The 16578-nt window shown below is 35.1% G+C and overlaps 1 protein-coding gene across 1 annotated transcript in view; it reads left to right on the top strand.

Moving 5' to 3' along the window:
- Positions 1–4204, top strand: part of Ssu72 (Ssu72 CTD phosphatase) — a 70954-nt gene extending 66750 nt beyond the window's left edge. Inside the window, exon 6 of the mRNA XM_090412994.1 lies at positions 215–4204. Within this exon, the coding sequence (XP_090269120.1) occupies positions 215–316 (102 nt within the window). The 3' untranslated portion in view covers positions 317–4204. The remainder of the gene's footprint in view (positions 1–214) is intronic.
- The last annotated feature ends 12374 nt before the right edge of the window (positions 4205–16578 follow it).

The raw sequence follows: 16578 nt of genomic DNA, 5'->3' as shown, positions 1-16578 counted from the left end.
TTTCTCTTGAGCTGGGGATAATCCTAAATATAAATTGCCTTTCCCCCCTCTAATCTATTTCATATTCAGATGTATTGACATTATATTATACAACATTCTGTTATAATTCTGGTTATAAAATTCAGATAAAATTTATATTGGATAATTTAAATCTTTAGAAACTCTTTGTGACTTATAGAAGATGTTCTAACACATAATTAAATTCTCTCTGCAGATGAGTCAATCAGAAGACCTGGATAATGATATTGATGAAATTCTTCAGGATTTTGAATCAACTTATCGCCGTACTGTACTACATACCGTACAGTTTTATTGACGTTTACTTTTTAAGTTTTATTAAAGTATATGACTAATAGAGACTTATTTTTTGATGGGAAGATCTGTACAGAAGATTGAAGAGCTGTATGTAATTTAACTGCTTGAGTGCTGTGTGACGTTCCTGTTGATCAACTTCAATCATAGTCTTCCTCCGAAATATTTTACATGATGAAATCCTGTCCCTTTCGATTGTGCATTAAGGACTTGTACAAAAGTCTGGAAATAAGTTGCTTATGCAGCTAATTGAGTTTGAATATGCAATACTGATGTTATGCAGTTAGATTTTCTACACCTTCTCAAATGAGAGAAAATTATGTACTCAAAGTTTGCAGATTCCTAATAATTGCTAACATCTGATAGATATTCAGACAGTATTTCATGGATAGGCAAAAAAGTCAGTGCACTACTGGTGATTTCCTTCTCAGCATTTCCTATAAAGAGCTAAGAACTTGAGTTCATGTGACAGTTTGCATTAATTGAGTATACACCAAGTTAATGTTATTCGTAAACCATGTATGTGTGTATAATAGGAATTCTGTTGGTTGTATTTTAGTTCCATGCTGCCAGTTTTGTTGTATATGTGAAAACATTCTGAATACAAAATTTTTGTACATAATTATGGTCCTTTCATGCAGTAATGTCTGAATAGCCTTCATTAAAACATCAGTCATGCAAGAATTAGTTACATCAGTTCCTTTGCATCTGACTACTAATCATTTGCCAGTTATTATGTATGATTAATGATATAGCAGATCATATCATAGCCTCAACTTAGCCAATGATAGAACAGAGCCTTCAAATCTTTTTCTTTTATTGTTGATGAAAATTTCTTCAGCTTGTTAAAAATTTTGTTTTTATTATCTAATGAATGGCTTGATAATGACTTAACATTTTAACAATATTTGTTAAAATGTTATGTCATTTTCAGTAATATTTGATAAGAAATCCTTTTTATTTCTTTTGATAAGGATTGGTGCACTGATTTAATGGAAATATACTGAATTGTTTGCAAAACATGAAATTAGTAAAACAAAGATGCTGGAGTGAGTCTTCATATATAAAATGAGTATTGATATAAATATTAGTTATATTTCATTTTTAAACTGATGTGTTTCCAACTATATATTTGGCAGCATATCTTCAGTCATGCAAAAATTGCATCAGTTCCTTTGCATCTGATTAATCATTTGCCAGTTATAATTAATGATGTAGTAGATCATATCATAGTCTCAAAAATTAATTGATATAACATTGCCTTCAAATCTTTCTTTCATTATTGTTGAAGAAAATTTCTTCAGCTTGTTCAAAATTTTATATATTATCTAATGAATGACTTGATAATGACATAACATTTTCACATATTTGATAAGAAATCCTTTTTTGTTTCTTTTGATCAGGATTGGTGCATTGATTTAATGAAAAATTACTGAATTGTTTACAAAATGTGAAATTTATAATTAATTACCATTACAATAAATAAATTACAAAGATGCTGGAGTGAGCTTTCATATATAATACAACTGTTGAAAAAAATATTGGTTATATTTTTATTTTTTAAGCTAATGTGCTTCCAGCTATATATTATTTGGTAGCATGTAATATTTTAAGTTGGTCATAAAGTAAATTTAGTTTTTGTTAGTCTGCGTGGGGTAAATTATTTTATTTTATAGATTGGGAAAATAATTTATATTATTGCTTTCTTGCTGCTTAGAATATCTTTTGAATAAAGTTGCACTAAAATTGCTGTTATATTTTATGGAGAAGCCATTACTGCTTCTCTTGTGGTCTGAGCTATATGAGGACTTCAAATTTTCTCAGTCCATTCTTTTTTATTATTATTATTGTATGGGCACTTCCATTGAGTCTGAAGACTCATCGCAGGAAACCCAAACTATCCACACAATCTATCATACCTAAGGTGTGACTGACCCTTCACAAAGCCATATTACCCCTCATATGGTATCGTATTTTTATCCACCCATTCTTGAATTCAATTTTTTACCAATTTGATATACTGATCTATAATTTACTAGTGTAGTCTTAGAAACCTTTCTCATGCAAGGGAATTATTTTGGCCCCTTTCCACTTCCTTGCAACTCTACCAGAGCTGAGACTGAAAGAGCCTAGTCAGAGGCATTGCCAATTCCCTTGGATGTTCTTGCAAAACCCAAGCTGATATCCCATCCAATCCTCTACAGCTGTATTTACAGACTAAGACCTCCCATTCATCCACCTCTCTCTTCCCATATCAGTGTGTCATATGTGACAGCAGTATAATCTCACTTGGATGATATACCCTTGCAAAGTCTGCTTCTTTTGCCTCATAACCATCATCACTCATTACAGTTAATCTTATATAGTCATCTTCCTCTCACTTGCCATGTAATGAAAAATCTTGCATTTCCTTTCGTCTGCTCAAGGAAATCCTTCTTGTAATCTGATTTTCCCTTCTTTGCTATGCTGTGATACCCTGACAGCATTTTCTTTTTCTGCAGCTCATGCCTAATGATATTACTCATCCGTCTAACTCCTACCTGATTAACCCTCTTTGCATTAGGTATATAATCTAATATTGCTTCTTCTAGATGACCCTTAACTATCTCTCATGCACTAACATCTTTTACTTGCAGTGTTTTTTTTTTTTTTGCCATGGCACAGATTTAAGTTTCCTTCTAAGCTTGTTATAATCACCAGCCTTGTAGTTCCACAATATATCCTTTCTTGAAAGAATGTTCCTCATTTAAATTGAGGGGATATTAAATCCCACATTATTCCCTATGTTTTACAATCTCCCAAGTTAAGACCACATATATGCTATGGTCACTTTTGCCAATCGGGGGGAACGGGTAATGTGGCCACCTTGGTTATGGATAGCTTTTCTGATAATGTGACCACAGGTAATGTGACTTCTGATAATGTGACCTCAGTAGGTGTATAAATTCCATTTCCTTCCTGCTGTGTGATCTTTCTTCCTTCCAGTCTATATCTCCATGGTTGAAGTCTCCCATAATAATCACTTGACTTGTACTCATTGTACTAATTTGCTGATGCATGTCTTCCAGATCTGTAGAATCCTCTTGCCTATAGCAACAACCAACTGTATATTTTGTCTTACTGGCCATGACTCGCACCAGACTGCTTCAAATGAACAGCCACCTTCCTACCTATCCTATTCTTTTTGGATGCAATTCATCTGACATCATCAGCAGTAATTCCCCCCCCCCCCATCCTCTCTTCCCTATATTAAACCCTTCATTCTATCCTGTAACTTCTGCAAAGGTTGCATTAACCACTGCTAGAAACTCCTTTTCTAGCATTAATATATAGAAACTTCTGTATCCTTTTAAGCCCTCGCCCACCTTTACTTCCTGAATTGACTACTCTATTCAGTATTTTTGCTTGAGAGACTAATTCCACACTTAGTCATTTTCTCACTCACTTGCCTCATTGGTGCCTTCACACAAACTCCTGTTTTCACCCTAATTGCTTAAGTTTTCTGAATTTGTGCTTCAGCATGCTCGGTGAACAAAGCTCTCTAGACATCTACCACCAAAACCATTTAGATGCAGTCCATCACCATTGTACAAATCCTTTGTCAAACACAGACCACAGATCCACAAATCCTAGATCATTCCTTCTGCACAACATATTGATTCATTTGCTACCTACATTATGTATATTTATTTCTCTGTTGAATAGAAAGACAAAATCTTAACATTAGGATCAATGAAAGAAATTGTTTGCTTTCCTTTGTTGATGCTTTATTCTCTCTCTTCCTCCCTCTCCATTAATTCTCAGTTATTGGACAAAATGAATTATTAAAGATAATTTCAGAATGTACAAATTTATTTAAATGTAATAAATCAAGATTGAGAAAATAACATAATTGAATCCTTTTAATTTTGACACTTTTACATTTTCTCCAAAAGAAATGTGAAGTATATCTATTGTGGACATAAGGAGATGGTCTTTTTCCTTTTCACTAGTTAGTTACATTCAAACATTTTTTAACTTTCAGTGACTACTGGGGTTTGTGTATTTAAAAAAAATTAGTAAGGAGTACAAAATGATTACTTTTAAACAAAGTATTTAACATTCTCCTGATCAGAACAGTTGATTTATTTGGGAAAGTAATCGTGTAGATTGTGATGAATATTAAGTAAATGATTTGGGATTTGAGTTTAAGTTTACATTGTGAAAGTCTTAATAATTAAAACTTATTTCATTCAGTGATACAAAAGTTGAATATGCATTGCTGTTTTCTGTTTTATGCTTCTTACTTGCAGCAGTCAGATTTTAGTACCAGTTGTAAAAGATGGAAGGAATTTTTTTGACGTGAAACATCCTTATGTGGATCTGCCTAAGTTTCTACACAGTAAACTTGCAACATGTCATAATTGGGCTACAGAAGTAACTATAGCTGTGGCAGCTCGTACCTATCTTTATCTACTACTTCAACATGGAGTAACTAGCTGGCATCACTTCATTTTGTGACAGTGCAGGTTCTACTAGACTAATTTGAAAAATTCAAAGTGATTTTTTTTTTTAATCATTTCAAGTAAGAAAAATGTAAAATTATCAGTACAGGTCTCAGAGGTGAGCTTTTCTGCGATATCTGAATTTCAGGAAACCACTCGTACGTAAATCATAATTGACTTGCCAAACAGGCAGCAAAACACTATGCACATGAAAAAAAAAAAGGGGGGGGGGCAAACATCACATAATATATAATAACAGTAATAAAAAAAACAATATTAAGATAAAAACATTCAAGAAAGAAAAGGAAATGTAATTTAACTTAAATTACACTGAGCAAAACAGGCAAGCATACTTTCATCTATGTAAACAACCTAATTTCTTCTTTAAATTTCATGAAGTTTTACACAGCAATTGGAACAGTTACTATAAATCTCTCAAAATGAAAACCAAAATACAAATTGCTTAATTCTCTATTAGTTCAAATTACTATTGCAATCTTTAATATATTAAAATAGGATTAATATAAAAGATACTATTAATTATTCCTATGTTTTCTTCCTTTAAACCACAATCCATTATTCACTATCTTGCAACTTTAAACTTATATAATTTTCATCACTTGTCTTATAGCAAATAATACTTAACCTGTGTGATGATATAATGGACTGTAATAAAGAGAAGTTACTGTATAATCAAATCGTGTTTCAGTGAGTAAGCTGTATAATTGTTGCAGGAGTACAGTGGCGGAAGATCAGAATGATAAAACCAAATACATTATAGTGATGTGTTCTGCTTAAACAGTCAATAAAGACATTGTTCTTTGATCATTACATTTGTCTCCCTCAAACCAGATAAACATTGCTACCATTCAGAGAAGTCCTAAAATAATATGAAGAGCGTGCTTTACCAGAGAAGTCAGCAATTGCTATTGACTATTGTACATATGGTCTTAAAAATTTTTATCAACATGTTACTGTCATACTAAATTGAAAATCAGTACAGAACCATTCAAACTACAATCTATTATTTATTAACTTGTAACTTGCAATATTAGCCTGGTTGGCCCATGTGGTTATTGTACCTGCTCTTCAACTAACTGTGGGTTCAAATTTCATTGTCCAGTGTTGAGACTACCACCCAACTTATTGGAAGCCTGAAGTGGCTTGAAAAAAAAAAAAAGTTCAAGTTTGGTCTTTAAAGCTAGGTTTCTTGACTATGTAAATAAAAATATTAAAAAAAAAAAAAAAATCCTTAGCCCACCAGTGGGTACAAAATATACTATATCAGCTCCAACCTACAAAAGGTTTGCAAATAACCTTTTGTAGGTTGGAGCAACATAAAAAAAAAACATATAAAAATATACATGACAGAATTTGAAAGGTTTAAGTAGACTAACCACCATGGCGAGCAAATCTACACAAATGGCCCCAAGTTCCCGGCATCCCTTAAATGGGATGGGTGCAAAGAATCTCCAGGCTCAAAATGGTGCATTCACTGAAACTAGGAACTTGGAATGTCAGAACCTGTACGAAGCAGGTAAGCTAAGAAATGCTATTCAGGAAATGAAAAAGACTTGAGATTTTAGGAATGGGTGAAGTTAGGTGGCCAGGATCAGGCAAAACTCAAGTTAATGACATGACAATGTACCACTCTGGCAGTAGTGAAAACCACCATCAAAATGGAGTTGGAATAATATTAAACAAAGATGCCAATAAGTCACTGTTGAGCTTCATCCCTTACTCAGATAGGATGATGATATTAAAACTAAAAGGTCAACCACTAGATATTAATCTTATACAGGTCTATGTCCCTACTGCTGACAAGTGATACAGAGATCGAAGAATTTTATGACCAATTAAAAACTAATGAAAAGCAAAAAAAACATTAACATCGTCATAGGTGATTTCACTGCTAAAGTTGGGAAAGGTAGAAGTGGAGATATAATTGGCGAACATGGACTGGTAACTAGAAATGAGAGAGAAGACAGTCTTATTCAATTCTGCCAAGAAGAGCTAATAGTCACAAACACATTGTTTAAACTACCATCCTGAAGGCTATATACTTGATGATCACCACAAGATAATAATACAAATATAGTCGGAAACCAAATTGATTACTTGCTAATTAATCAACGATTTTGAAGTTTCATAAAGAGCACAAAAACCTATCCTAGTGCAGATATTGCTTCTGATCATAATCTACTGGTGACAATGTTAAAAATTAGACTGAGAGCTATACTTCAGAAACATCAACATAATTTAGGAAAGTTAAAAAAACCCAGAGATAAATTGAGTCAAGATCTGAATCAAGAGATAGCACTTATGAAGAATGATGTCATGAGGGTTGATGAATCGGGATAAATTGAAATCTGTCTTCATAGAGAAATGTACCAATACCTCGTGTCCTGATAGAGCAGTAAAAAAGAAAGATTTGATAACTGACGAAATTCTTTCTCTCATGGATCAACACAGATCATATAAAAATCAGTCCAACAAAATATAAAGAGGTTCAAAAAATTATTAAATGCAAGATCAAAGAAGCAACAGAAATCTGGATGAATGAAAAATGTAGAGAAATTGAAATTCTACAAGAAAAGCATGACAGTTTTAATGTACACAAAAAGCCGAAAGAGACCGGGTATATTTAAGAAAAAATGTGTCCCAAATAAAAAGGGAGAAATGATATTCGAAAAAGATGACAAAATACAAGAATGGGTGAAATATGTAGAACTCTTTTCTGATAACAGACAGAAAATGGGCCATGCATTCTAAGATCAGTTAGAATGTGCACTGAACTCAGTGAAAAATGATAAAGCCTTAGGCCCTGATAGAATACCAGCAGAAATAAGGTTATTAGAAGGTAACACCATTGCTACATTAGTAAAGCTATTTAATAAGGTCTATGATACAGGCATATTCCCACAAGACTGGTTACAGTCAACCTTCATCGTGCTGCCTAAAAAAGCAAATGCGAAAACTTGTAATGACTATAGAATGATCAGGCTAACGAGTCATGTTCTCAAAATGTTCCTGAAAATAATTCAAAAAAGAAAATACAGAAAATGTGAAGACTCCATCAGTGATACCCAGTTCGGCTTTAGAAACGGGTTGAGAACAAGAGAGGCTCTTTTCTGCTCTCAAATCTTATTCCAAAAATGTATTGATCAAAACAAGGAAGTATTCATTTGCTTCATTGACCTTGAGAAAGCATTTGATAAAGTCCAGCATACTAAAATGATTGCACTATTAAAGAGAATTGGATTAGATGGTAAAAACATCAGGATCATTCAAAACATATTGGAACCAAAAGGCATCTGTTCAAGTTGACATTATTACAGACTCCATTAACATCAAACGAGGAGTAAGGCAAGGATGTGTGCTGTCACCTCTTCTTTTTAACATATACTCAGAAACCATATTTCAAAAAATCTTAAAAGAGAGGAAGGGATTAATGTAAATTGTGAAATCATCAGTAACATCCGATATGCTGATGATACAGCTCTCCTGGCTGATAATATTCAGGATCGTCAAAATCTTTCGGAATAGTGAATTAAGAGAGTGAAAAAATGGGATTAAAAATAAATATCACCAAAACTAAATTCATGGTCATAAGGTATAAACCAATTAATTCATCACTTTCTTTAAACGGGAAACGAATAGAAAGAGTGACGAAGTTTATATAATTCGGATGCTGATTAAATGAAGAATGCAATCCAAAAATGGAAATAAAAGTTAGAATTGAAACGGCACGAAAAAAAATCAAGTTGAAATGGCAAGTAGATTTCATCAAGAAACCTGATGGAATCAACTCTGTGTAACCGCAACTTAAACTTAGAGCTTAGAGTATGCATGGTTAAATGCTATGCATGATCTATACTGCTGTAGTGCAGAAATTTGGACCTTGAAGACATCAATAAAAAAAAAAAAAAAAAACTTGAAGCCTTTGAGATGTGGTTATACAGACGAAAGTTAACAATTCCATGGACAATAAAAACCTCCAATCAGGAAGTACTGGAACAAATGGGGAAATCACATGAACTTTTAGATACCATAAAAAAAAGGAAAACTGCATATCTTGGTCACCTACTTTGTAATGAAAAATATAAACTACTTCAATTGCTTATAAAGGGGAAGATAAATGGAAGAAGAGAACAAGGAAGACAAAGAAAATCTTGGCTGGCAGACAGTGGACTGGCCTGAGCTCTGAGGGACTGTTTAGAATGGCTGAGGATCGCTCAAAATTTGCCAAGGTGGTCGCCTACCTCAGATAGCACTCGAAGAAGTAGATTTCAATACTTATTATTGACAAAAGTGCCAAGCTGTTATCTGAAGTAAAAGTAAGGTTATAAAAAAAAGGGGGAAAGGGGTATCTGGATTAAAACTTTGGGAAAGATGTTTTTAATAGATCTTCAAGAGCTTCCCTCTTAAGTATGAACTCCCATTTAAAGAGTTTAGAAAATATACTGTGTGCTCAATGAAGTTATTCATCAGTCTGGCATTGCTTTCTCTGTCAGATAACCAAAATCGGTAATGGCTTGAAGTTAGAAGATTCGAAAAGAGCAGAACTGAGAGAATCTTGTTTTGTGACCAAAGTTGATCAACTTTTCCCCAATGTTATAAAACTTTCTTTGCTATCATTCTCTAAATTATTACTCAGTACTTAACTCATCAAAAGACAAATTGACTTCAGTTGTTCTGAATATACGGTATATTTGTTAGGTGCAAAAACAGCTAGAAGTCCACATAACATAGAAACTACATAAAGCGTTTTAGACTAACAGTTCCGAACGTGTGGTCTGTGGATCCCTAGGAGTTATCAGTAATGTCTGATGGGGGTCTACAAGAGATTCATTTATGAGAACAAATTTTATATATATATACACACACACACGTATTTATTTGTTCTCAAAAAAAGTTTGGATTGTACAGACCAATGCATTATGGAACATTCAATGTGTATGCCACACATCAGTGTATCTAACTTTTTTTGTTTTACAGATGGGAGTATGTTGAATGTAAGTCAAGATAAATGATACTAACTAGATGCCACAATGCATTGTGGTATCTAGTTAGTATCATTTATAAATTGAAAGGGGGATGGTAAATCCCGTTCTATTTTATAGCCGGGGTCCGAAACTCGGATCGAAATCCATAGAGTTTCATGCCGAAAAACTATCGGCAGGCTCAAGTGTAAATGATCACTTGGGTAGTACAACACTAGGGCAACTCCATGCAAAGGTGGAGCAAGCTCTGGTGTATTTTATAGCCGGGGTCCGAAACTCGGATCGAAATCCATAGAGTTTCATGCCGAAAAACTATCGGCAGGCTCAAGTGTAAATGATCACTTGGGTAGTACAACACTAGGGCAACTCCATGCAAAGGTGGAGCAAGCTCTGGTGTTGTACTACCCAAGTGATCATTTACACTTGGGCCTGCCAATAGTTTTTTCGGCATGAAACTATGGATTTCGATCCGAGTTTCGGACCCGGCTATAAAATAGAACGGGATTTACCATCCCCCTTTCAATTAACAAATTCGCCGGTAAAATAGCCTTTCGACTTATTATCTTAGTAGTATCATTTCTCCTAGGTTTACTAATATTGGCTCTGTTGATAATCAAACTTGCAATGTGTTTATGAAACATCACTCAATGAATACTGTAAGAATAAGTCATTGAATTTTTTCAAAAGTAAACTTAGAACTAAGTGCTAAAAAGTATAACATATGCTGTATACAGGTATCTCTCGATTAACGCGGTTAATTCCTCGATGTTACCGCGTAAATCAAAATCGCTTAAATCAAATGTAATAATCAATGGTAAAAATTACAATTCTTTCATGATCGATTACTGTATTAATAATTCGTTTTAATGGTACTCTTTTAGGAAAGATAAAAAAATGAATGCAAAGTAAATGTTTAATAAATACTTGTACCTAGATTATTTACTGCAATTTTTTTTTTTATCAAAAGAAGTTATCAAGAGTCATTTGAACAGTTCTAGTTTTTTTCTTATCGGCATAAATTCTACGATAACAAACAAAATGACTCTCCACATAAAGAAAACACACTGCAAATATAATACATGGTACAAATTAAGTGGATATTGAATCCAACAGTATTTCATAGCCGAATATACAAACTAGAAGAGTTTCGGCAGATGCAAGCATAAGCAACCTTATGGGCGATTCGTAGTAAAGGTGGAGTAAGCTCCAGAACACTTTCCTTAGTATTTTCCATAATGTAAAGCACATCTAGAGGACATGTATACGATAAATAAGCCTTTGGCTCTCTATTTCAGTAATACATGATGGTTTATTTATTTTCAGTTATCATCTAGAAATTATTGAACAAAGAATAAAAAAACAACTAAAGCATACTATATACTGACATCAGAGGTCGCGGTATCTCTCTGATACAATTTACTGTCAAATATCACAAACCTTTACATAACATGTATTAAACCAAACTGACAACAAAAAACAATGCGCAATATCACTCTTAACATATGAATGCACAGCTACTCATGACCTCCAAGCTATACACTGAATTGTGTAATAATGTAAGAATATTTATATTAAACATGCATCTGTCAGATCAGCTGAGAGCTCCGCAGGGTTAAAGGCACGTTAATTAAAACTCTTGCCGCGTATATCAAAGGGATTGCAGCAATTAATTTCGCCGCGTTAATCATATCCCGCGTTAACCCCTTAACGTACATTAAAAATCAGAAAGCGGTCGTTTTTCTGCCAATTTTTTGGGCGAGGGTGATTTGCTGGATCAAATTCATCATTAGTCGAAAAATAACGATGAATTTGTGCAAGCGCAAATGAAATAGCCGATACACGCCGTTGGCAACTTTTCTCGGCTGAAAGGAAATAGGCACAAGATTGTCTAGTGTTTATATTCGGTTGTATTTACAGGGTGTTCGGGATAAATTTGACAGTTTCGTAAGGAAAAAGAAAATTTTCTTTGTATCTATTAAATTTAATGAATTGACAAAAAAACATTACAGGCAGAGTTAATTACAATACTATCAACAAGATTTACTCAAAATAACCACCATTAGCATCGATCACAGCTTCAATTCTGCTTCGGAACCTCGAACAAGCTGATGCTACAGTCTCCCTGGGAAGGGCCGCAAAAACTGTTTTAATTTTATCCATTAACTGGGCTTTTGTATTACTGGAAGTGCGATTGGTGTCTTTTTCAACTGCGCCCCATACAAAATAATCCATGGGGTTAAGGTCTGGGGAGTTTGGAGGCCAAACATTTGGACTGGTGAAGTCGTAGAAATTTTCAGACAACCATTTTTGACTTTTCCCAGAGGTGTGGCAAGGGGCCGAATCCTGCTGCCATACATACGGCCTACCATTGGCTACCCTTGTTATCCAGGGCTTGACTACAGTTAGCAACTCCACGAACAAAGCCCGAATTCCAATGCCAGGGTTCTTCAACACCTGTTCCTGCAGATTTGCGAGGAATTCTGCTGTACGAACGCAATCAGATCGTCTGCTAGGGATCTTTCTTCTTGCTACATCCTCGTAGTCACCATTGCAAGTCTCTAGTTCATGCCTGATTGTTTTTACTGTATTCAGGGAGCATTGGGCAGCAGTCGTAATATCCTTATTTTGATGGCGGGCACGAATCATCATGATACAAGTTATTCTCTTCCATGATTCAGGTGGGTTCCAGCTATCCATCCTTTCTGACATCTTGTATATGAATGAAGAAGGGTCCAAACTTTTAAATGAAGAGAAGTGTGTGTTAATACATGTAACTTACGGAAAAATATAATTAATTATAAATATGTCAAATTTATCCCGAACACCCTGTATATGTGGAACCAAAATTCAAAATCAATTTTGGTGCAATAAACAAAAGACGTGTCACAGACGTCTTTGTATGTTAAGGGGTTAAGCAAGGATACCTGTATTGCAACTGGTAGCAAGAATGAAAACAATGATTCCTTTTTGAATTAGGTATCCCTTTTAATAATAATAAAAAGTAAACCTCATCAAATTCCTGCCATGTGTACAGGATATGATAGTACTACATGAAACATTTTTCATGTAGTACTATCAAATTATTATATCGTAATATCGTTTCAAAATACAAAATGATGGTACAACATGACAAATATAAACCTGACAATATATTTACTCTATACTATAAAATGATAAGCTGAAATTGGAAACGAATTGACGTTGGCTTGATGTCACATCCGTTTATTTGTGTTAACGTTTTTGTCAAGTTATTTGAAACGTTTTGAAACTCAGGGACTACCCTGAGTGTGGAGTCTTCAAAATTCGAGTTATCGGAATTCAAGGAGAACCAGCCTACCAGTCCGGAACAAGGGGGGGAGGTTGAGCGCCAGGGGGGCAGAGTCCCCCTTTTGAAGACTTGACACTCAGGGTAGCCCCTGAGTGTTGAGTCTTCAGAATTAAAGGAGAACCGGCCTACCAGTCCGGAACACGGGGGTTGGGAGCCCCTAGTATTTGTACAGTATATATACATATAGAACTAATTCTGCCAGCTGCAAAAGTGATGGCATTGGCTGTGTTAGGAGAAAAAGCATCAAATATTCCACTGTCAAGTCATTTGAAGAATTCAAGAAATTGCATAAAATATGAAAACTAATTATCAGGGTATGTATTCTCTACAATCGGATGAAAATACAGATGTTGCCAACTGCATTATATATAAGGATACTTTGGGTCAACTGGCAAGTACTGAATTTGAAGACTGCATATCCTCCAACTTTAACGACTTTGGATCAAATGTTCAAATCCTTCTCGTGTCTGCTCTCTAGCCATGAAACCAGTCATCCAGCATGTTCAATTGCATAATACTGGTGATGATGCCCTTATTCTGATCAGATGCTGCACAACCGGTGTTTTTAACAACAGATGTCAAACGGAATCACTTTTTCTCTCATTTTGGCTTGCAACATAAACGTTCATAAATTGCAAGGAGGAACTTTTGATTGGGTTGTAGACAAATATTGATGATCAACAGCTATTACACAACTGGTCATCCTTCAGGAAAGTTTGAGTTGGTAGTAGCAGCAACTGTTGACTTTAATTCTGAATTAGTGTTGTTTATTGGACTAATCTTTGATATAGCATTTCCTGACATTATATACTCAGGAGATTCTTAGGATGCTATGATGGTTTAACAGTTAAGAATTTAATGAATAATGAGCTAATGACTTTTATTCCGTTATAGGGAGTAGGCGACCTTTTAATCCTATCTAGGTTTTGGAGACAGAGTGGGCAGGTCAGCTGCCACTGGTATCAGAGATTCCTGGCCCAAGACTATCATTATAAGCTGCAACTGATGAAGACTGGAAAACAAGTGCTGCCATCTCTTTGCACCTAACCCTAATAGGATATTTTATTGTCTGAATTAATATGGTTTTTATCGATTTTCTTGAGTGTTTGGGAGAAAAAACTGCTTTGCCTATGCCAGAGATAAACTAACTCAGGGACCAGTTGAAGAAAAGTTTAGAAAAAGGCTCCAGTCGCCGAACTTAAGACCAGGCGCCGTAGTGCAGAGGATGCAAGCACCACTTTCACTGAGCTACACAGGCCTTGTTAAGAATTTCTTTATATTAATCCTCTAAATTGATCTGTTATTTGCCATGCTGCTCATTTTATCACTTTTTTTAGTATTAACTGCTTTAATCAATCTATATCTCAGCCTTTTTGGTTTTTTTTGCCATTTTTGTTTTAATAGAGAATATGCACCTTCTTTACTAATCTTTCATTTCCCATTCTATTTAAATGATCAGTTCAGATTTAGCAGTGGTAATAATTTTGATTTGTTACTTGCATATATTCCTACTTTGATTAGAACACATTTTCAGTTTCAACTAAGATAGTATTAAAATGGGTTTGAACACTATCTTGTATACTGCAAGTTGAATTTTTTGATTATTTCTTTCTCTTATTCCATATAAATTTAATCAGCTGACTCCTCACATCATGTGAGGAGTCAGCTGATTAAATTAAGGACACCCAAAAATTGTGCCCACAACTAAAATTATTACTCTGGCATCTCTATGGAGTTCAAAGGCTCTTTGCACGAGATCCATATTAACTATTATACACAGTACCGATCATATTTCTTTTTGAACCCACCAACAATGCACTCAACTGACTGCATTTGGTAACTTGTTTATCATCCTATAAGCAAAAAAATCTAGTCCTCACATTCTTGCTAATACACACAATTTCCAGGAATGAATCTTTATTATTTCTCTTCCTGTTATTCATTAAATAACAGTGCACGTGCTATATCAAAACACAGATGTGCCTTGCACAACTGTCTGGAAAATTTTAGAAGATTCTGCAATTCTACTCATTCAAGATAACTCTGACACAGGAGTTGCACTCACAGGACTTTCGAAATTGACTGACATTCGCTTTAACATTCCTTGCTCGAGTGGAGTTCAACGCTGCATGGCCATTGATGATTTTGTGGGATGAGACGAGACTCACTTTCACCTGAACACCCACAATGGCCGGGTATGGGATATGCAAACCAACCAGTTTCTCTGCATTCGCCCAAAGTTACTGTCTGGTGCGAATTTGCATTTGTTTATCATTGAACCATTCTTCTTTGAAGATATTCGCCAGTCAGTCCCGGGGGCCCCTTCACACATCGGTCAATCTGCACATGAGGGTCTTTGAGAACACTTCATGAAAGTTAGAGTTATTAACTGTGCGTTTCCCACTGCATGGCTATCTCGTTCACCTGATCTGGCGCCTCGTTACTTCTGGTTCAGGATTTTCCAAAGATGATTTATCGGGATCATCCCAATAGCTTGCCAGCTCTGAAAGACAGCATAACACAGTATGTGCACAACATCAGTCTGGACCAGCTGTGTTCTGCCATTGAACACACTGTGCAAAGGATGCACGGTTTGTGTCATACCGGGAAGAGCAGCACATTGAGCAGTACAGCCCATAAATGTATAATAGAAGTGACTAAAAACATATTATTTATGCTTATGTCGTTTTTCTCCTTACACACACACACAGAAAAATTACTATATCTACATTCACTCCACCGTACAGTGTCCGGTGGTGAATTTTGGAAGTTTTTTTTTTTTTTTTGATCAGATATCGCCCCCATGACGAGCATGTATTCTTGCAAAGTTTCACAACATTTTGATAACTGGGTAGCGCCCCAGAAGGTCTTAAACAGGAATACTTTAATTTTGATCACTCTGTATATAAATAAATGTGGGAGATTGTTTCATTAATCGAGAAACGCCTGGCAGGTGGTATGACAGAGAAGAGAATGTAGAGTATATGAAAGAGCGAAATTGTGAGAATAAGGATCAGATTTTCTGTGATGATAAGAGGAGAGTGTGACAAAATCGTGTTTTCCTGCTGGGGATTTCCTTTACTCTCCGCATCCTTACAGCTGAAAGAGGTGTTTAATTTGTATGATACAAATGATTTAGCTGGTGGAAAGTGCATGCAAGAAGACGAAAGAATTACTAGTGACTGCGAAAAAGAAGAGTGAGAAAAAAGTCTTGCCACAGTATGATAAAGGCTAGCTGTGACACAGCTATGATCGCGAATGAGCCAGTGCGCATATTGTGCAGGAGGACGGTGTGGAGTGAATTTGGAAGGAAGAATTTATATACGGTGGATAGCTCTTATTTGAATAGATTTGGGGTTAGGGGCCTTGAGAATGTTGTTCAGTGAGATTCGGAAGTGCAGAATCAAGGAAACTACAATGTTTAGGGGGAGATGCAGGCACTAGAGGTTAG

Source organism: Typopeltis vanoorti, chromosome 2 (genome assembly GCF_054136105.1).
Source record: "Typopeltis vanoorti isolate ZY-2024b chromosome 2, IOZ_Tvanoo_1.0, whole genome shotgun sequence".
Taxonomy (NCBI): Eukaryota; Metazoa; Arthropoda; class Arachnida; order Uropygi; family Thelyphonidae; genus Typopeltis; species Typopeltis vanoorti.
Note: the sequence above shows the minus strand (reverse complement) of the source record. Positions and strands in the feature narration are given on the sequence as shown.